The sequence below is a fragment of the Eulemur rufifrons genome, chromosome 23, assembly GCF_041146395.1.
Source record: "Eulemur rufifrons isolate Redbay chromosome 23, OSU_ERuf_1, whole genome shotgun sequence".
Lineage (NCBI taxonomy): Eukaryota > Metazoa > Chordata > Mammalia > Primates > Lemuridae > Eulemur > Eulemur rufifrons.
In genome coordinates this window covers 26,056,900-26,077,739 of record NC_091005.1, presented here as the reverse complement: position 1 = coordinate 26,077,739, position 20,840 = coordinate 26,056,900, and the positions used below count along the sequence as shown (strand labels likewise).

The following is a 20,840-nucleotide window of genomic DNA, read 5'->3' as shown; positions in this document are numbered from 1 at the left end:
CTTGTTTATGAAATGAGGGGTGTAGGGAAGGAGAGAGGTGACATTGCTGGGTGGGTTAAATAAAGTAACATATATAAAGTGCATGGCATGGAGTTAGATGCCAAACAGATGTTAAAATTAGGTACTCATAGATTGTAGATTTAGATGCTTAACAGACGCTATTATTGAAATCCTTCATTTTCCTAAAGCTACACCTTTTTTATTCTTGTATATAACCACCTGAATTCTTGTATATTACCACCTGAATTTTATCTGAAACCCTTGAGTAATACGAGATACGAGATGTAATGTAATTTACTAATGAATGAGCATGAAATAGCATAGATTATAACAAGAGGACAAAACTCAAGAGCCCATTCCAGGCTGGGCGCGGTGGCTCACACCTGTAATCCTAGCACTCTGGGAGCCGAGGTGAGAGGATTGCTCAAGATCAGGAGTTCGAGATCAGCCTGAGCAAGAGTGAGACCTCGTCTCTACTAAAAATAGAAAGAAATTAGCTGGACAACTAAAAATACATATAGAAAAAATTAGCCGGGCATGGTGGCGCATGCCTGTAGTCCCAGCTACTTGGGAAGCTGAGGCAGAAGGATTGCTTGAGCCCAGCAGTTTGAGGTTGCTATGAGCTAGGCTGACACCACAGCACTCTAGCCCGGGCAACAGAGCAAGACTCTGTCTCAAAAAAAAAAAAAAAAAAGATCCCATTCCAGAAACTACCTGGAATAGCGGATAAAGGATGGTAGAGCCAAGCAACATGGGGTTGAATTGTCATTTTCTAGCCGTTGTAACATTTAGCAAGTGCCTTAATGTTTCTGATCTCATTTGTAAAATGGGCTTAATAATACATCTATGTTTTTGTTCTGTTTTTGATGATTTGAGGTAGCATTTGTAAAACTTAGTCCAGTGTCTAGCATTTAGTAGGTATTCAATAGAAGCTATTTTTAATGTTATTATAGTTACATCTAAGATGAAGACAATACAGACTTGATAAAATAAAGTTAAGTTTTTCATTTTGGATTCTGGTATAAAATGAATTAGTAATGCCTATTAAAGTCACCCTCAGAAATAAGTCAGGTTAGTATATAATGAAAGGAAAGAATTGGCCAAATAGGATATGTTTGTAAATGTACACTTTGGTCCAGGTGTGATGGCTCATGCCTGTAATCCCAGCTATTTGGGAGGCTGAGGCAGGAGGATTACTTGAGGCCCAAGGTTTGAAACCAGCCTGGGCGACATAGTGAGACCTCGTATCTAAAATTTAAAAAAATGTACACTTCGGTAAGAATTCCATAGGTAGTAATACTTCTCTTTTTTAGATAGCACAGAGATAGCACTAAAGGTAAAGTAAAAGAAGGACACTGTAAGACACTGTCTCTGCCTTTCAGATGCTTGGTAGACGAGACTTACACATTAAAATATTAGATAATATATTAGATAATATATTTTGCTCCACAGAACATTATTGCCAACATTAACAGATGTTGGCAAAGAGGAAAGTCACTGCTGTCTAGACACTTAGCCAAAGTGATGTGGAAGATATGGAATTGAATTTGGTAAGGATTTGATAGGAGGAAGATTACATAATTGCCTTTCTGGAAAATTGGGTTGGTGGTAGGGCTGGAAGGTAGGCAGGGAATAGCATGAACTAGAGACCAGGTGTCAGGAAAATTGTGTGGTTTTGTGATTAGACTGACCTAGCTAGTGTGTAAATGTTTACCGCAGAGAAAGAGATGTCTAGCAGATCAGATCTTGCTTAGAATCTAAGTTATGAAAAGCATCAAAAACAGATCTAGGGCAGGGTTTGGGGTTAGCGATCATGTAAGAATAGAGCTGATGCAAGGCAGTTCATTCATATCTGGACTAGGAAGCCATGAGAAGTTCTTATGAAAAGGAATGGTGCTTTCTAAAGCGGTGTTTTAGGAAAGTTATTGTTATTATAGCTAAAATGTGCTATAGCAGCGATCCCCAACCTTTTTGGCACCAGGGACCAGTTTCCTGGAAGACAGTTTTTCCATTGGGGCTGGGCGTGGTTTCGGAATGATTCAAGCACTTTATATTTACTGCGTACTTTATTTCTATTATTATTACATTGTAATATATAATGAAATAATTATACAACTTACCATAAAGCAGAATCAGTGGGAGCCCTGAGCTTGTTTTCCTTCAGCTAAGGCCCATCTGGGGGTGCTGGGAGACGGTGACACCTGAAGCGTGTTGCTTATATCCGGTCTACTCCGTAATCTCGTTTGGTTGCTGTCACTGCAGAAACCCTGCTTCACAAAGGCAGGACGTTGGAAATGGAAGCAGGCTTTTCAGTGCTTTTGTGGCAATCTCGGGACATTCCACCTTGACTTTAATCCACAACGTATGGAGATTTGAAGTTGTCTCAAACATACTTTTAAGGTCACCATCATTTGTGATCTCAAGCAGTTGATCCTCTTCTAGCATGGACAAAGTTGATTCACTTGGCCTATTCACAAGTGGGTTGTGGATCCATCCATTCCTTACCAGTTCAGGGGTCTTTGTGGTTGGGAATTAATGCTCAAACTCTTTTGAAAGCTGAGATAGGTGATCATGCACCAGCTGGGAGAAAGCAAGCCCCGGCTCAGCCTGTTTCAAAATCTCTAATGTTGGAAACATGTCAGAACTCCCAGTGTTCACTTGTCACCCCCATAATTCCAGTTTAACTTTGAATGCAGCCACTTTATCTGCCGACTTGAACACAGTTGTCATTCTCCCTTGAAGTGACAGATGGAGTTCGCTGAGTAGGTTGAGTATGTCACGGAAGTAAGTTTGGGGACCCATTCTTTGTCACTGAAATGTGCAGCCAGTGGTGACCGTTTTTCTAAAAGAAATCTCTGAAGTGGCTCTTGTAACTCAAAAACTCTGGCCAGTGATCTACCTTTAGAAAGCCATCTTGCTTCTGTGTATAAGAGAAGATGTGTGTGCTCTGTGTCCATCTCCTCACAGAGCTGCACGAAAATTATCAACCACATTAACGCACATGCCCTTAACTGTGCGTTAAGGGCATGTGCGTTAATGTGGTTGATAATTTTAATTACATCCTACAAAATGTTGTTTAGTTCAGGTGACACTTTTCAGCTAGTCAGCATTTCTCTATGGATGACACAGTGCAGACTCACATTCAGAAGTGACCTCCTTGACCCAAGTAATGAAACCAGAAACTTGACTCAAGTAGTGAAACCAGAAAGCCATCCAGTCACGGCAACTGCTCCATCCATCCATATACTGACACAAAATGACCCATTCAGTTTTCCTGATATGTAATCATTCAAAGACTTGAATAGTTCTGTAGCTGTGGTACTGGTTGACAAGAAAAGTGCACATAACATATCCTCATACACATCGTCCTGAAAAATATATGGCACAGAAACAAGCATTGTTGCCTCGTCAACAGTGGTAGACTTGTCAACCTGGATTGTGTACCATGGTGACTCATTAGTCCTCTCTAACAATTGCGCCTCAGTGTCCTCTGCAGTTTCATCAGTTCATCTAGTTATGGTGCTAACCGAAAGAGGAACACGTGCCACCTTTTGAACTGCACCCTTTCCTAAAAGTTCACGGCCATTGTCCTTAGCAGCAGGCAGGATCAACTCTTCCCCAGGAGTAAAGGACTTCTTAGCTTTAGCAATGCAGTTAGCCACTAAGAATGATGCTCTCAGGGCAGACATAGTTGATGAAGTGGTGGCCTTCAATAATTGCTTCTGTTCTTCGTGTTCATGTTTTTTTCTTTTGAAAAACTCCCAAGGCTTTTCTTTTAAAGGAGGGTGCTTGGTCTCCATGTGGCAAAGCAGTTTTGAAGTTTTCATGGCTTTGTTAGATAGCCAGTCGCCCCATATTATACAAAGCGTGCTTAGAGAATGTGAATTACCTGTTGCAATTAACCCGTCATTTAAGTAGGACTCTTGGCATTTTCTTTTAAATGTAGCTTTCATTTTGTTGGCAGTCTTAGAGTCTGCTGCTGTCTCATCACTGGGTCAAAGAAGCTCTGCAGTGACGTTTGTTTTTTACTCATCTTTGCTAGGGTTAGCTTATGGGCTTACCAAAACTGTGACTGAGACAAGCATGCAGGGTGAGAAAGAGGCACAGGTGGAAATGGTAAATAAAATAATCGGCGGGCCATGCACAGACTAAATAAGTGTGAGATTCTGACTTAAAGCCTGCCACCAGATGCAGCTTAATTGTCACTTGCCACTGACTGGTAGGGTTCTGATATGAGGATGCAAGCAATTGATTTATTATGGTCTCTGTGCAGTCAAACCTCTCTGCTAATGATAATCTGTATTTGCAGCCACTCCCCAGTGCTAGCATCACTGCCTCACCTCCACCTCAGATCATCAGGCATCAGATTCTCATAAGGAACGTACAACCTAGATCCCTCGCATGTGCAGCTTACCTTAGGGTTCGCACTCCTATGATAATCTCATGCTGCTGCTGATCTGACAGCAGGTGGAGCTCAGCCAGTGATGGGAGTGATGGGGGGAGCAGCTGTAAATACAGATGAAGCTTCACTCACTTGCCTACCACTAACGTCCTGTGCTCAACTCCTGTGCGGCCTGGTTCCTAACAGGCCATGGACCAGTACCAGTCTGCGGCCCAGGGGTTGGGTCTGCAGATTTAAAGTATACAGAAGGACGTACATATGTTATATGCAAATACTATAGCATTTTATAGAAAGGACTTAAGCATCCTTGGATTTTGGTATCCATGAGGGTCCTGGAACCAATCCCCTGTGTATACCAAGAAACAACTGTATAGTGTTCAGATTTATATATCAACATGAATAAAAGTTTAAAATGTGCATGGAAATGAAAAATGCCTAATTCAGGATAGTACTGACCATAGAGAAGAAGAACGTGGAATAGAGGATGGGGGTACACAGCGACTTTCAGGTATATCTTTTTTCCCCTAGCAGTTTCTTTTCTATTTATTTTTCTGTGACATATGTGGGTTTTTTTTTTTAATTTTTATAACTTTTTGTTTTGAGATAATTATAGATTCACAGGAAGATACAAACAAATACACAGGAAAGTCCCATGCGCCCCCTACCCCAACCACCTACCTCCACCAGCGTCTCCTACAACCACAGTATAATATCAAAAAATATCTGTGATATTTTGTTAATCTGATTATAATAAAATTCACTATATGAATATAATAAAATCTTTTCCTTTTTTCCATAGTGTTATGTCCCATTCCTATGGTACTTTCATATATGCAAAAATGGTTTTTATTTATTGTAATTAGTTTTTCCTTACCATGTGAATTAAGAAACTTTTTTGAAACTAAGATGTGAGTAAGGTAAGTGACTTCCACATGGTTACACAGTCAGACAAAGGACAACATCTTATTCAGGTATAAACAGGACTTGCTCAGTAAATTCTCCTTGAATGATTGAAAATGCATTTCTTATTACAAGCATGTAAACTATTTTAAACAAGAATCTCACCCTTAATAATATTTTCTTGTAATAAGAGAATTCAGATTGTGTACTCTTTGAGGAAAGGAACAATGTCTTATTTGTCTTTGAACCATCATATTGCCTAGTACATAGGTACTTAAAAAATACTTATCGGGAGAAAGGATGAACGTGTGGAGCTGTTTCATTCATATCGCTTAGAAACATTTTTATTGAATGCCTACTGACATGTGAAGGGTTTTTTGACAACTAAAAAGTTACTGGTAACCTTAAGGAAAATACCTTAAGTAGGCTGAGGCAGGAATGGACTATGGGAAATTGAGAAATTAGTTGCTCCTGAAAAAAAGGAACATAGTAGAGAACAATCCTTCAAAACTTTGGGGGTTATAAAAAGGTCAATGAGGTTTTTTTGTTTTTAGGTTTTTATTGAGATAGAGTCTCACTCTGTTACCTGGGCTGGAGTGCAGTGGCGTCATCATAGCTCACAGCAACCTCAAACTCCTGGGCGCAAGTGATCCTCCTGCCTCAGCCTCCCAAGTAGCTGGGACTACAGGCACGCACCACCACATCTGGCTAATTTTTTCTATTTTTTAGTAGAGATGGGGTCCGGCTCTTGCTCAGGCTGGTCTGGAACTACTGACCTCAAATGATCCTCCTGTCTCACATACCCCGACAGTCTAGGATTACAGGCGTGAGCCACCATACCCAGCTGAAGTTTATTTTTTATTTGTTTGAGTTAAGCCATATTGTTACATTTGGAAGAAGTATCTAATGTAGAAAAAAGATATTTTGGCACAAGAAAAAGCAGAGATAAATATTAAAAGCAAGCTTTTAGAAAACGTAAGAATTAATGGGTTCAAAGAAGGTGGAAAGGTTTGTCTTGGACCAGAGAAAGTCATGCTTTTTCCTCTAAAAGACAAAGGAAAAGAAGGTGTGTGAATATCATGGGGAAGAAATTGAGAAGACAAGGCAAAAGTGGAAAGAGGCCTAGATTACAGTTCTTCAAGTTTTTAAATGAGAGGTGGGGGTGATGTCTTTAATTTGAGAATTGCTTGATTAAAGATATATAAAATAACTAACATTTCTATATATTTAGGTAAGTGATTACTTTCAGTTTGTATAAGAACTAGATTTACATTATTGCTTTGCATGATTTTAATTTGACAGGTACTTCCATTCAATCAACCCTTGGTGCCAATGGGGTGATATTAGACAACCAGCCTATAGTCAAAAAAAGGCGAGGAAGGAGGAAGAATGTAGAAGGTGTTGACATCCTCTTTTTTAACAAAAGTAAACCACCTAATCATGTAAGTAAAGCCGTACTTAAAAACCACTGATCCTTGAGTCCAAAATTCAGTCCTAGTAAATACACATATTGCTTTTTGTGAATGTTTAGTATTAATAGGATAGTAGTAATAAGGAAATTAGAAGTATATGGTTTCTGTTGTATCTCAGCAGAATCCAACACTGGCCAAGATTTATGAAAATTTTAAGTTTAAAAGATTTGGCAGAATTTTAAGCAACAACTTTTTTTTTTGTCTTCAAAAAATTTTTCCATTGAACCAAAATTAGAATGATAAAGCATGCAAATAAAAATTTCATTTGGTGTTTTTCTACAGGTTACTTTAGGCTTAACCACCTCACAGATTTCCACAGGGATAAATCCAGGACTATCCTACACTCAACCTCAAGGAATTCCTGATACGGAAAGTCCAGTTCCAGTTATTAATCTTAAAGATGGGACAAGACTTGCAGGAGATGATGCACCGAAGAGAAAGGATTTGGAAAAATGGCTTAAGGAGCACCCAGGTTATGTGGAAGATTTAGGAGCTTTTATTCCTGTAGGTGATACCTTAAAAATCTTGGTATATTTTATTTCTGTGATTTGTCAGACCTATAATGATGAAGCATAAATTCTCATCCACTTATGCTAAATATGTTTTCTGCTTAAGATTTAGGAAAATTAGCAGAAAAAATAATTACTGTCTTTTCTATATCATACAGTGTCATTTTCCATTTTTCCATTGTGCATTCAACAACTATTTAATAACAAAAATCACTCTGATATAGAGTACTATGTTAGACTCAATGAAGGTTGCAAAGGTATAAAACTTTTAATCCTTTCTCTCAAGGAATTTATTTGGAAATAATAACGATCATAGTAAACATTTATTGAAACTTAATTATATGCCTGCTGTTATACTTAGCACTTAACATGCATGAACACTCAGAACAACTTTATTACTTATTAGGAGGCACTGTTATAACTATTTTACAAACAAAGAAATTGAAACACTAAAATTTTAAGTAAATAGTCCAAGTCTGCAAAGCAAATAAACTCTTAAATCCAGAGTCCAAATTCGTACCATTAAGCTTTCCTTCAAGCTTTAAGAGTACGCCTCCTATGCCTCTCCCGACGCACAAGTTACACTAATCAAAGATGAGAATCATTATGTTTTATTTGCGTTCTCCTTATCCTCTGAAATACTATCTTCTTATGGGCATATGGCTTTTTTTACTCCTAGAAATCTATTATTTGATTTTCTAGTACCTTACTATCAAATGCTAATATATGAAACTTTGGGTATCACTAACTTTGTAAGGTAAAAGAGTAAAAATACATCCTCTACACAGTGAAGTTAGCAGGCCTGTTCTGTCTGCCTCCGTTATGAAGATTAAATGGGTAACCCAAGTGAAGCTGTCTGCTACCCTAGGGGCTTCTTAAGGACTATGTCTTATTCACTTTTGTATCCCCAGAACTAGCACGTATTTCCTGATACACAGAATAGTATCCAGCTCCCTGAAAATATTTATTGAATCTATGATTTTAAAATGAAAATCTTTTTCTTTTTTTCTTTTTCTTTTTTTTTTTTTTTTTTAATTTAGACAGGGTCTCACTCTGTCACCCAGGCTAGAGCGTTGTGGCATGATCATAGCTCACTGCAGCCTTCAACTCCTGGGCTCAAGCCATCCTCCTGCCTCAGCCTCCTGAGTAGCTGGGACTACAGGCACATGCCACCATGCCCAGCTAATTTTTCTATTTTTTGTAGAGACGGGGTTTCACTCTTGTTCAGACTGGTCTCAATCTCCTGGCCTCAAGCAATCCTCCCTCCTCAGCCTCCCAAAGTGCTAGGATTACAGGCGTGAACCACCGTGCCAATGAAAATCTTTTGAAAACTAAAAAATGCTGTATAAAGGTAAAGTGATTATTTATTAACAGGAAAAAACATTAATTGCCTTGTTATTTTTTTCATGAAAAGGAAATACAAAATCTCCAGTCCCAGAATGGTCTTTGTGTCTATGATATATTAATATATTTAGATGCAGTATGTTATATTGCTGGTGTTGTCATCAGGAAACAACCCAGTAGTGTAAAACAGAGAGCCTGAGTCTTGCCTTTTAGTTGCCCTTCATATTCCTAGTTTACTCAAAGGATGCCACAAATTCTCAAGCTTTTATTTAATTCCTTTTGATTAAAAAAGAAGATGGGCCAGGCATGGTGGCTCAGGCCTGGAATCCCAGTACTTTGGGAGGCTGAGGCAGGAGGATCGCTTCTGCCCAGGAATTAAGGCTTCAGTGAGCTATGACTGTGCCACTGCAGTCCAGCCTAGGTGACAGTGAGACCTCATCTCAAAAAATAAAATTAAATTAAAAAAATAAATGCTAAGTAATTCTCTTATGAAGGGAGAGGTGTTCTCTAAATGTAATGGGCAATCACAGAGCAAATACTTCAGTTCTAAAAATAATGAGAATCATTAGTTTAACCCTATAATTTAACATATTAGAAAATAACATTCATTTACCTAGTCAACCTTTATTGCATCACTACTATGTACTATTACTATTTTAAGGGATTGAGGATGTAACAGTAAACAATATAAAGTTCTTGCCTTCATGACACTCATACCGTAGGCTTGGAAGGATTCTCATACCTTTCTCTTTTTAACTGCAAAAGAGTCTTTATTAAATTTTTATATCCATTCATCATTTTCACTTCAGATAAACCCTTTATCATAATGTTTTGTATAACTTTATTATAAGATTTTAAAAAAACCTTTTTTTAAAGGGCAGTATTTGTTCCATCTACTAAAGAATATATAATTTTTCTGCCTTCCCAAGGATACTTGACATTAATGATTTCTTAGCTCTCACACTCTATTGTAATAGCTCTGGAGCTAAATAATTATAACACGATGTAGAATATACTATAATAGAGATGTGTATAAAGTGTCATGGGAACAGATATAAAAACAACTCTGCTTAAGCAGAGTAAAATATCTGGGGAAAGATAGAAGATAGAGCTGACATTTTACTAGTGGATGAAAAAAGAGGGCATTGACCAGGCTAACACAAAAGAAGGATATTTTAGGCATTATATAAGAATTGCGTAATCATGATTTTCCTAGAAGAAATAAATATTTAAAAAAAAGAATTATGAAGAAAGTTAAAAGAATATAACTATAAGGCATATTCATAAAATGGAATAAATCTGACATTCCAGAGAACGTGGAAGAATGAGTGAGTAATAGCAAATCGATAGAAAAGGTGAGCAGAATAGGTTCAGGCTATGGCAGGACTGTTATGTCATATTGAAGAGTTTCTTGAAATGTTCTGATTGGTTGAAAATAGCCACAAACATTAAGCACTGCTTTCTTAACAGCTGTACAGATTAGTAGCGTGGTTTGTTGGAAAGAGTGTTTGCCAGCTATGAGTTCTTAATTTGGCTCTGCTGTATGTTAGCTGTATGACCTTAAGGGAGATAACCAATCTGAGCCTTGATTCCCCATTTGTAAAATAAGAATACCTTTTAGTATTGTGAGGATTACATGAGAAAAAATGATAAAAACAAGTAGTGAGATGAAGAGAAATGAAAGCCACCAGAATAAATTATAAATTGTCACAGCACAGTGAAAGTCTTATACATGGATAAAGAAAATTGGTAGGCCGGGCGCGGTGGCTCACGCCTGTAATCCTAGCACTCTGGGAGGCCGAGGCAGGTGGATTGTTTGAGCTCAGGAGTTTGAGACCAGCCTGAGCAAGAGCAAGACCCCGTCTCTACTAAAAACAGAAAGAAATTATATGGACAGCTAAAAATATATATAGAAAAAATTAGCCGGGCATGGTGGCACATGCCTGTAGTCCCAGCTACTCGGGAGGCTGAGGCAGAAGGATTGCTTGAGCCCAGGAGTTTGAGGTTGCTGTGAGCTAAGCTGACACCACGGCACTCTAGCCTGGGCAACAGAGTGAGACTCTGTCTCAAAAAAAAAAAAGGAAAGAAAAAAGAAAATTGGTATATACATACCATGGAATACTACTCAGACTTGAAAAGGAATTAAATAATGTCTTTTGCAGCAACTTGGATGGAAGTGGAGGCCATTATCCTAAGTGAAATAACCCAGGAACAAAAAAACAAACACCACATGTTCTCACTTATAAGTGGGAGCTAAGCAATGGGTATACATGGTCATACAAAGTGACATAATGGACATTAGAGACTCAGAAGGGGGAGGCTAGGAGAGGGTGCAGGATGAAAAATTACCTACTGTAGAAACTTATCAGAGGAAAAATAACTATACAATAAGTAAAGAAACTTACCAGAAGAGAAAGTAAAGAAACAGCTCCAACATCATTGGTAACCCCTTCAGGTATCACTCTAGGAATATGATGGTCTTTTAAGGAAAAAGACTAACAAAGTCTTGCTCGTCAGAAGCCAATGGAAGGACACTACTTTCATATAGAGCCATCATTGTGATGGCCTTGAATAATTTTTTAAATGCATAATTTGAAGAAAAGATTTATGCAATACTTCTTACTAAGATATTTAAAGTTTAAATTTTTTTTTAGATTTTATTTTAATAGATTTAGCAGGTACAAATGGATTTTTGTTACATGGATCAATTGTATAGTGGAGAATTCTAGGCTTTTAATGTACCTGTTACCTGAGTAGTGTACATTGTACCCAGTAGGTGATTTTTCATCAGGCACCCCTCCCATTCTCCCGCTTCTGAGTCTCCAATGTCAATTATGTCACTTTGTATGACCATGCATACCCATTCCTTAGGTCCCACTTATAACCAAACACGCAGTGTTTGGTTTTTTGTTCCTGCATTATTTCACTTAGGATAATGGCCTCCAGTTCTAGCCAAGTTGTTGCAAAAGACATTATTTAATTCCTTTTCATGGCTCAGTAGTTTTCCATGGTGTGTGTATACCACATTTTCTTTATCAACTTATCTCGGTCAATGGACACATGGTGTTGGCTCCATATCTTTGCAATTGTGAATTGCATTGCAAAAAATATATGAGTGCAGGTGTCCTTTTTATAAAATGACTTCTCCTTTGGGTAAATGCCCAGTAGTGAGATGAGATTTTTGCTGGTTTGAATACTAGATCTACTTTTAGTTCTTTGGGAAATCTCTATACTGTTTTCCATAGAGGTTGTATTTACATTCCCACCAACAGTGTATAAGCATTCTCTTTTTACTGCATCCTTGCCAACAGCTATTGTTTTTTTACTTTTCAATAATGGCCATTCTCACGGAGTAAAGGGGTATCTCATTATGGTTTTGATTTGCATTTCCCTGATGATTAGTCATATCGAGCATTTTTTCATGTTTTTTGGCTGTTTTTTCGTCTTCTTTTGAAAAGTGTCTGTTCATGTCTTTTGGCCACTTTTTAATAGGGTTTTTTTTTTCTTGATTTGTTTGAGTTCCTTATAGATTCTGGATATGAGCCCTTTGTCAGATATATAGCTTATGAATATTTTCTCCCATTCTGTAGGTTGTTTACTGTTGATTATTTCTTTTGCTGTGTGAAAGCTTTTAAGTCCCATTTATTTAATTTTGCTTTTGTGGCATTTGCCTTTGGGCTCTTAGTCATAAATTCTTTATTCTAGGTCAATGTCAAGGGTAGTTTTAAGTCTTTAATTCCTCTTGAGTTCATTTTTATGCATGGTGAGAGAGAAGGATGCAGTTGCGTTCTTCTTCATGAGTTTACATAATTTTCCCAGCACCGCTTATTGAATAGGGTATCCTTTTCCCCAGTGTTTGTTTTTGTCTGCTTTGTCAAAGATCAGTTGGTTGTAGGTGTATGGTTTTATTTCCAGGTTCTCTATTTTCGTTCCATTGTTCTATGTGTCTACTTTTCATCAGTACCATGCTCTTTTGGTTACTATCACCTTGTAGTATAATTTAAAGTTGGGTAAGGTGATGCCTCCAGATTATTCTTTTTGCTTAGGATTGCTTTGGTTATTTGTGGTCTTTCAGTTCCATGTGAATTTTAGGATTGTTTTTTCTTTTTCTTTTCTTTTCTTTTCTTTTTTTCTTCTTTTCTTCTTTCTTTTTTTCTTTTTTCTTTTTTTTTTTTTTTGAGTGCCTCATTACTGTATTTTTATTTTTTATTTATTTATTTTTTATTTCAGAATATTATGGGAGCACAAATGCTTTGGTCACAATAAATTGCCTTTGCACCACCTGAGTGCAAACTACAAGCATGCCCATCCATGTTTTTTTCTAATTCTGTGGAAAATGACATTGGTATTTTGATCAGAATTGCATCAAACCTAAAAATTTAAATATTTTTAAAGTGTAAATAACTAAAGGGTAAATGCTTCTATATAATGTAGGATTAAATTACTTGGATAGGCTCATTTGTAATATTTTGAGTAATTTTGCACAATTTTTCTTTGTCTATATATTTTAGAGAATGCAGCTTCATGAGGGAAGGCCCAAACAAAAAAGGCATCGTTGCAGAAACCCCAACAAATTAGATATTAATAGTCTCACTGGAGAAGAACGTGTTCAACTGATTAACAGAAGAAATGCTAGAAAGGTAATTAAATGTTTGTGGTTAATCTTTTATATTGAGCCACTATTTAAGAGATCTCTAGAACACTATTTCATTATGCAAGGGTATTTTCTAACAGACCTGGAAATGGGGTTGACTCTAGCAGATTTGTAGGGAAAGAGGTGGACTATAATTTTATGCCTTCTAATTTAAAATCTCACATCATTGTCTAAACCATTAAATGAAATAAATCACTTAACATATCTGTGTCTAAGCAGTGCCATTGCATATTGTACATTTGCACAAAGCACTACACCCAAGGCAGTGGTTCTCATCAGAGGTGATTTTGCCCATCAGGGGACATTTGGCAATGTTTGGAAACATTTTTGGTAGCCACAACTCAGCAGGGTGGGGAGGTGATTGGGAGGGAAGGCCGCTGGCAGCTAGTGGGTGGAAGCCAGAGATGCTGCTACACTTCCTACAATAGGACACTCCCACACACACCAATACCAATCCAAAAGGTGCAAAGGCTGAGAAACTCTCATCTATGGAGATATAGCCATCATAAATTTATATATTTATTGCTGGATTTTTCCACAAGATGGCCTTGAAGTTTCTTGTCACTTTATGTAATATGTCAAAATCAGTATATTACATAATTTTCTGGTAGATGAAAATAAAATGTCTTAAACAAAGGGTAACTTGTAGACTAATGGCACTTTTGTGCTTATCCTCTTGTTTTACTGATTGATAAATTGTAAGGGTTGAGGTTTTTCTCAAGTCTCTTTTTGAACCAGATATGGCTCAACATTTGTTTCCTCCAATCGTTTTACATTTGGATTGGTATCTATCTTTTTTACCTCACAAAGTACAGACAGAAGACTTGTGACACCATTTTACAAATGTATATTTTTGACACACTGTTATTCTCATGAGTAAGCAACAAAATAAATAAGAAAGAACAACTGGCTTCAATACAAACATCAAATTTCTCACTGAGTTCTTTTGCTCACAAACTAAATTATTAATACCTTACATAGATCATGTTAATTCCTTGGTTCTGATTTACTCTCTGTTAAATGTCCTCATTGGTAGGATAAAAGTACATAAACATTTGAATTTCTCATAAGGTATATTAGCATTAGAAGAAAACTTTTTTTTTTTTTTTAAGAGACAGGGTATTGCTCTGTTGCCCCAGGTGGATTACAGAGGGACAATCATAGCTCACTGCAACCTCAAACTCCTGGGCTCAAGGGATCCTCCCGCCTCAACCTCCTGAGTACCTGGGACTACAGGCGTGCACCATCATGTGCAGCCAATTTTTTTTTTTTATTATTATTATTTGTAGAGACCAGGTCTCACTATGGTGACCGGGCTGGTCTTGAACTCCTGTCCTCAAGTGATCCTCCTTCCCATCCTCCCAAAGTGCTGGGATCTCAGGCATGAGCCGCTGTGCCTGGCCAAGAAAACTGTTTTTAAAATAGCAGTTTTAATATTGTATACACCAACTCTTTAAAATTAATGCTAATTTTTCCCCCAATTTTGCAGAGATAGCTTATTCAGCTTTTGTTAGCATTTTAAAGTCATAACATAGATGCCTTAGAGAAAGAACAAGGTGACATTTTAGTAGCATTTTACTTAAATTTTGTGCTTGCACAGATTGTGTTACAAATCTTTGCACTTCATCTTACACCAAAAGTTCTTACTAAATATCATGAATGAATTTGTCTTAGCCAGTTTTAAGGAAATGAAACAGTTTTGGATTTTTACTTGTTAGGTTTGAAATTAAACATTCTAAATTTTATTTTTAATTATTGTAACTTCATAAGTTCTGTTCCTTCATAAGGCCTGTTCATTTCCCTTAATTTGTTAGGATTCTTTATTGTCTTGAATCTGTAGGGTAGAGGCTTACGGATTGATGAGTTACTAAGGAAAAGAATCTACCTACTAAATTCTCATAACCCCCCAAGGGGGCCTCCAGTTTAAATTGAAGCTTAATGAAGGAGATAATAAAAAGGAGAAGGCAACAGAAATTACAGAGACTAAGTAAAGAATATAAGAATACTAGATAAGAATATTTGCAGGTAATATAACTGACCATATTAAACGCCATCTATATCCTATCAAGATATAATATTAATTGATTTAATGGGGTATGGAAGAAGGAATTAAGACACTCTTTAGACTCCAAAGGGACATTAAATTGGTAACTGTAAATCATTTGTCCAAATATAATATTCTTAATTTAAACTTCAAAATAATATTTTGTCTCGATGTCATACTAATTATCATATGTAGTGCTTTTTATTTTTTTAATTTACTTATGATTGGTTGGTTTTATCACTTTTCACATACAGAGTACTTCAGGGTGTCATTATACATAATAGATAAGAACATGGGTTTTTGAGACCTGGGTTTGAATCCTGACCCTAACATTTATTAGCTGACTTTAGGCAAATTACATAAATTCTCTGAGGCTTAGTTCCTTCCTTTGAAAAATAGAAATAATATTATCTAAGAAGGATGTAGTGAGAACTAAAATAAATTATACACTTAAAGTCCTTAGCACAATACTTGGCATATAAGAATAACTTATATTTATTATGTGCCAGGCATTATGCTAAGGCACTTGAATTGTCTCACGTTATCTTGATAAAACCCTATGAGGGAAGTGTTATCGTTATCCCCGTTTTACAGATCAGAAAACTGAGGCTCTAAGGGATTTACTGATTTGCTCGAATTCACATAGCTGGTAAGTCTGACTCCACAGAGTGTACTCTTAACTAGGCTATACTGCCTATCCAACATAGGAAGTACACAGTAAATGGTAGTTATTCAGTTTAATATTCCGGTTATTGGACTCAAAACATTTAAAATTTACATCAGCGCATGTTTATATAGTATATTAATATCCCTATGGGTTGTGGTGGTCCTTTTTAATATCATAAAGATGGTTGAAAGTGGTTCAAAAAGTACATATTTTAAGGAAATTATAGAACACAGAATAAAAGCAAGAAATAGTTTCATATTTAATAGTGTTTTGAGTATTTAACAATCTATTTTTCATTTATAGGTTGGAGGTGCATTTGCTCCGCCTTTGAAAGATTTATGTAGATTTCTAAAAGAAAATTCAGAATATGGAGTAGCTCCTGAATGGGGAGATGTTGTTAAGCAATCTGTGAGTATTTCACAAATACTAATTCATACATCATTTAAAAAATTAGATGCCATTCAGTTATATCTTAGATTGAGTTTTACATTATGAATTAATAAAATATTCCATGAACCAGAAAATCATGGGAGAATTACATGAAAGTAACATAGTTTGCTCGTCCTTTTCCTGGACTCTGTGGTTCCCAATCTGCAGGTGTTACTGCTGTTCTGAGCCAGGTGATCTTTTCCCCTTTTAAGTATCTTTTTCAGCTTAGCTCTATCTCCCTTATTCCCAAAGTGACAGTCGAAAAACCCATATGAAGCATCTCATTTTAACCTTCACCTTTCACCTCCCCTATCCTTTCTTTATTGTTCTTCCCAATGAGAAGGGGGCCACTTCTTTGGTCTTCTAGAACAAGTGCTGATAGGAAACATGTAAGGGTTATGGAAGACCCATGAAAAAATTTCTTTGGACCTTATGTTTTCTAGAACTATTCTACAAACTTATGTCTCACAATATGGAGGAAGGCTAACAGCCTCTTTCTACTCTCTTATCCTATGATAAAATGGAAAGTAGATACAGAATCAATTTACATATAATTACCTATATTTAATAGGGTATTTACCTGATGAGCTAATAGCTATTGATTTTATTTTATGTAGCTATTATTAATGAATATATATTACTTCCAGGGATTTCTTCCAGAAAGTATGTATGAACGTATACTCACTGGTCCCGTTGTGAGAGAGGAAGTAAGCAGGCGGGGGAGGCGGCCTAAAAGTGGAGTCGCGAAGGCCACAGTAGCAGCAGCTGCATCTGCCACCAGTGTTTCAGGCAATCCTTTGTCAGCCAATGGATTACTTCCAGGTGTGGATCTCACAACTCTTCAGGCCTTACAACAAAACCTACAAAACTTGCAGTCACTGCAAGTAACTGCAGGGCTGATGGGAATGCCTGCTGGCCTTTCCTCTGGAGGAGAAGCTAAAAACGTGGCTGCTATGTTCCCCATGCTACTATCAGGAATGGCTGGGTTACCAAATCTGTTGGGCATGGGAGGACTCCTGACAAAGCCTACAGAATCTGGGACAGAAGAGAAAAAGGGAAATGACTCTAAGGAGCTAGAAGGAAAAAAAGAAAGGACAGAGAGCCAAAGTTCAGAGCATGGTGGAGAAAACTCTGTGTCGAGTTCTCCTTCGACATCCTCTACTGCTGCATTAAATACAGCTGCAGCTGCCAACCCGTTAGCTCTTAACCCACTATTACTATCTAACATACTTTACCCAGGGATGCTTCTCACTCCAGGCCTTAATCTTCATATTCCAACTTTGTCCCAGTCCAATACTTTTGATGTACAGAAAAACAAAAACAGCGACTTAGGCTCATCTAAGTCTGTAGAAGTAAAGGAAGAAGATTCCAGAGTTAGAGATCAGGAAGACAAAGTGGGTGCTGAACCGAGTCCTCTCAATGAAAACAGCACAGATGAGGGTTCAGAGAAAGCTGATGCTTCATCAGGCTCTGATAGTACATCATCATCATCCGAGGATTCAGATTCTAGCAATGAAGACTGATTCCCAGACTCTGCATTAAATTATGAACTGATTTTGGATCTTTTTCTTTAATTATTAATTGTAAATACCCCAGTGTTGAGTGCATCAATAACTTACTGACCGAACATTTCAGTTATTTGTTTAGAAGTGCAAACTGCTTTCAGAGACGTTTTGCATGTAATATTTCTTAAGATTCATAAGTTTCTGAACTCGTATGTACTATCAAATACATAAAGGTGTAAAATTACAACAAAAGGCATTATAATTTTGTTGGGGGTTAATTTTATGAAAATTATGCTCAATAAGAGTTGTATATTTAATATATTTGCAGTGAACACAGAATACTTTATGCATATTACTGATTTAATTTGAATATAGTTTTACAGCCTCCTTGACACCTATAATTTACAGATCAAAACTCAGCAATAATTTGGGCAGCTAATGAATGTCATGAAAGCTGTAGAATCTACATCACCATCCATTGCTTTAATTACATGAAAATGCTCTAGTGTTGTGATGCACTGCTGATGTTTCCAATTCAGGTACAAGTATGTTTTAAAGAAGAAATAAGTTTCCCAATCAGCCAATTTAACTGGCTACCTGTTACCTCAGCTGAGTTAGTTTAGGAAGTTTACATTCGTTTCTAATTCTGTACTTGTTTTCAGGGGTTTTTTAAACACATCCTATATATCATGTTAATCTGGCAAGAAATATGACTTGCTTTTTGCTGAACTTAACTCAGATATCAGTAAAGTTAAGTCATAAAATAATCCTGTGTCAAGTGACTTTGGCACCCTATAGACATACTTAGTTTTAACTTTTCAAAGTTTGGCCTCCTATTAGAAATAATTATGTCTCAGATGAGTAATGTCTGTTTCCAGGGTTCAGAAAAGGCAAACTCATGAAATGCCACTGAAAAGAACTTTCAACACAGCATACTTCATGTAAAACAAATTGTTTGTTTGCTTTATTTGTGTAGATTTCTATTTGTGTTTTACGTCATGGAAATATTCCAAAATTAACAAATAGTGGTAAAGTAATATGCAGATCGTCTAAATTCATTTTGAGTTTCTAGGTATAAGCAGACTGAATGTTGCCCAGAATCAGTGTTGGGTTATCAGTTTATATTAAATACACTGAGTTGCCCATTTTGAAATGCACTTTGAATAATCTCAAAAAGATGTACAAGTTATACCTGTAAACCACAAAAATGAAGCCCAAGGCTTCTGTTCAATTTCTTAAAACCCTTTACCATGTAAAATTTGTCTGCTAATTGATTTGTAATACAATTTCTCCTGCTAAAGCTGCTATTATTCTGACACGGTAGAGGTCCAGGTTCACCTTCATATACATTTAAAACAATTAGAACTGAATTAGACATAAAAATATTTACATTCTATGGAGAGATAAATGTTAGCATTTTTGTGGTACTCAAATAAGTCAGTGGTAACTTTTGCAAGGGGATAAATTTAGGGGGGGAAAGCACCCTGATTCTCTCCTACAGAAAAAATAACTTCAGTATGCTTTGACAGAACTGTTGCTTTGTCACGAATTAAGCAGTTGTATTAGGTTTTCCAAGACCTTTACCAGTAAATTATGTTTCTGTATGTAAAATAACTAACCCCATATTAGAGAGACAGTGTTATATGTATTTACAAAATTATATAAGTTCCATTGGGATTGTATTAATTTTGTATTTTCCCAAAATAGTACTTTGAATTGATAGTCCTTTATGCAATGTCTTAGCAATAGTCACTATAATGCCCATCCAGGAGAAGTGGGTAGCAATTCTTCATCATGGAAATGATATATTACATATTTAGTATCTTCCCTTTGCAGTATTGCACTTTTGTTTAACTAGAATACACCTATGAGATAGCCAAAGTTTTTCAAACACAGTTAACTTAGTTTGCCAGTGAAGTATTTCAGTACCATCCATATTTCTCTTCTTCCCTTTAGTTCTACCCACATGATCTTTATTCCTTTCTTTCCCCAATTAAAAAAAAAAAAAAGGAAAAAAATCTCTAGATCTTGTCACTAAAATCTAATTTATATCAAATTTATGAGATAAACTATTTTCCTAATTATGGTCAAATGAATTTGGTTAACATCCTAGTAATTCTCTTTCTATGTAATAAGGCAATTACAGTTCTCAAAGCATTAAGGCTAATATTAACTTTAAACATTCTCTTAGGTTTCAACACTTCTATTTAGTATTGATTAGGGAAAAATCCAGTTATCAGTTAAGGAAAAAAAACATGCACATATGGTTGTGTAAAGTTAAGGGTTATAAGGAAAAAAAAATCAGTAGAATTACATAATACTAAAGTTGCAGTTGAAAGGATATTCACGTATGTGTTGGTAGTTACTAAAAGAATTATAGCTGTTATTGCCTTGTATTTATAGCCCTTGTTTCAGGTTTCATGATTCAAGTCTTAGTCCAATTTTTCTTTTGGACATTTGCAATATTTACCAGTTGTGTTTTGTGTAGTCTGAATTTGCTTTCTGTAGTTGAGCAAACGTCTTAAAAAGTCATTTGTAATTTATTAAATTACTTTCTATGATGTTCTATAGAGCAAATGGAAGTTTAATTATTTTTTATTAAACATATTCTTTGACTACCCATGATGTCAGCCTCTATACATGACAATACTTTTTAAATTGAATTTGATGTATAATTTATCTTCAGTTATGAAAGAAACCATAGTCAAATCTTTAAAAGGAAAGCATGATTTGGAAGAATTTTTAAAAGACAGAAATTGAGCATAATCATAATTATATCCACAATATCTTTTTTTATTTTTTTGAGACACAGTCTTAGTCTGTCACCTGGGCTAGAGTGCAAGTGGCGTCATCATAGCTCACTGCAACCTCAAACTCCTAGGCTCAAGCCATTCTCCTGCCTCAGACTCCCAAA

General features: G+C 36.4%; 1 protein-coding gene across 8 annotated transcripts in view; it reads left to right on the top strand.

Annotated features, from left to right (window-relative positions):
- Positions 1 to 20,546, top strand: part of LOC138373898 (chromodomain-helicase-DNA-binding protein 9) — a 231,781-nt gene extending 211,235 nt beyond the window's left edge. For 7 of the 8 annotated variants that reach the window (XM_069456533.1, XM_069456532.1, XM_069456535.1 and 4 more), the window contains 5 exons: positions 6,605 to 6,744; positions 7,057 to 7,278; positions 13,139 to 13,267; positions 16,296 to 16,400; positions 17,069 to 20,546. In XM_069456533.1, coding sequence (XP_069312634.1) covers positions 6,605 to 6,744; positions 7,057 to 7,278; positions 13,139 to 13,267; positions 16,296 to 16,400; positions 17,069 to 17,944 — 1,472 coding nt within the window. In that variant the 3' untranslated portion in view covers positions 17,945 to 20,546. The remainder of the gene's footprint in view (positions 1 to 6,604; positions 6,745 to 7,056; positions 7,279 to 13,138; positions 13,268 to 16,295; positions 16,401 to 17,068) is intronic. The other variant, XM_069456531.1, reaches the window with a different exon arrangement.
- The last annotated feature ends 294 nt before the right edge of the window (positions 20,547 to 20,840 follow it).